Here is a 1140-nt window from a genome sequence, read left to right as displayed (position 1 = left end):
GCCCCCACGGCTGAAAGGGCAAGCATGTTTGATGTGACGGGGATTCGAACCCGCGACCCTCAGATTGCGAGTCGAGCGCCTTAACCACCTGGCCATGCCGGGCCGATTTTGTAAGGTTGCTCTTAATTAAAATCTTTGTTTATTTTGTGTCGCATCCCCCGGTGGGTCAGCGGTAAGTTTTCAGGCTTTGTGTCACGTATACCGTAGGGTCAGCGGCAAGTTTACGGACTTACACTGCTAAAATAGGGTGTTCGATTCCACGTGGTTAGTAGAGTGCAGATAGTCTATTATGTAGATCTGGGCTAAAAGAACAGTTTTGTTATTTATAACTTTTGTTTTCATTTAATGAACCATTTATCTGTAGTACAATGCTTAGATTATTTTAAAAAACACACAAAACGTTCCAGGTACGCCATCTTCTGGAAACTGAACTCGAGGCATTACGTAATAGCTGGTACAAACGCTTGTCTTATCGTCTCTGTGTCTCCTGTCCTTGTAGAAAGATTTGTGTGCAACATGGTATTCCAGGATGTGACGGTCCTTCATGTCTCCATTTGCTTCCGCTCAGTGAGTGCCTAGCCCAAAAGGTAACAAATCTTTTTTCTGTTGACCCAATAATCTGTACACACACACACAAACATATTAAGGTAAACAAATTTTCTTCTGTTGACCAAATAATTTGTACACACACACAAACATATTAAGATAAACAAATTTTCTTCTGTTGACCCAATAATGTGTACACACAAACATATTAAGGTAAACAAATTTTCTTCTGTTGACCAAATAATTTGTACACACACAAATATATTAAGGTAAACACATTTTCTTCTGTTGACCCAATAATGTGTACACACACACACACAAACATATTAAGATAAACAAATTTTCTTCTGTTGACCCAATAATGTGTACACACACACACACAAATATATTAAAGTAAACATATTTTCTGTTGACTCAATAATGTGTACACACACACAAACATATTAAAGTAAACATATTTTCTGTTGACCTAATAATATCTACACACACACACAAACATATTAAGGTAAACAAATTTTCTTTTGACCCAATAATGTGGACACGCACACAAACATATTAAAGTAAACAAATTTTCTTTTGACCCAATAATGTGGA

At 37.1% G+C, this 1140-nt stretch overlaps 1 protein-coding gene across 1 annotated transcript in view; it reads left to right on the top strand.

Annotated features, from left to right (window-relative positions):
* Positions 1–587, top strand: part of LOC106473351 — a gene marked incomplete at its 3' end in the record, with an annotated part of 53815 nt that extends 53228 nt beyond the window's left edge. The window contains exon 16 of the mRNA XM_022401798.1: positions 408–587. Within this exon, the coding sequence (XP_022257506.1) occupies positions 408–587 (180 nt within the window). The remainder of the gene's footprint in view (positions 1–407) is intronic.
* Positions 588–1140: the final 553 nt, after the last annotated feature.

The sequence above is a fragment of the Limulus polyphemus genome, unplaced genomic scaffold (genome assembly GCF_000517525.1).
Source record: "Limulus polyphemus unplaced genomic scaffold, Limulus_polyphemus-2.1.2 Scaffold6104, whole genome shotgun sequence".
In the NCBI taxonomy this organism is placed as follows: Eukaryota; Metazoa; Arthropoda; class Merostomata; order Xiphosura; family Limulidae; genus Limulus; species Limulus polyphemus.
This window is presented reverse-complemented; position numbering and strand designations above follow the sequence as displayed.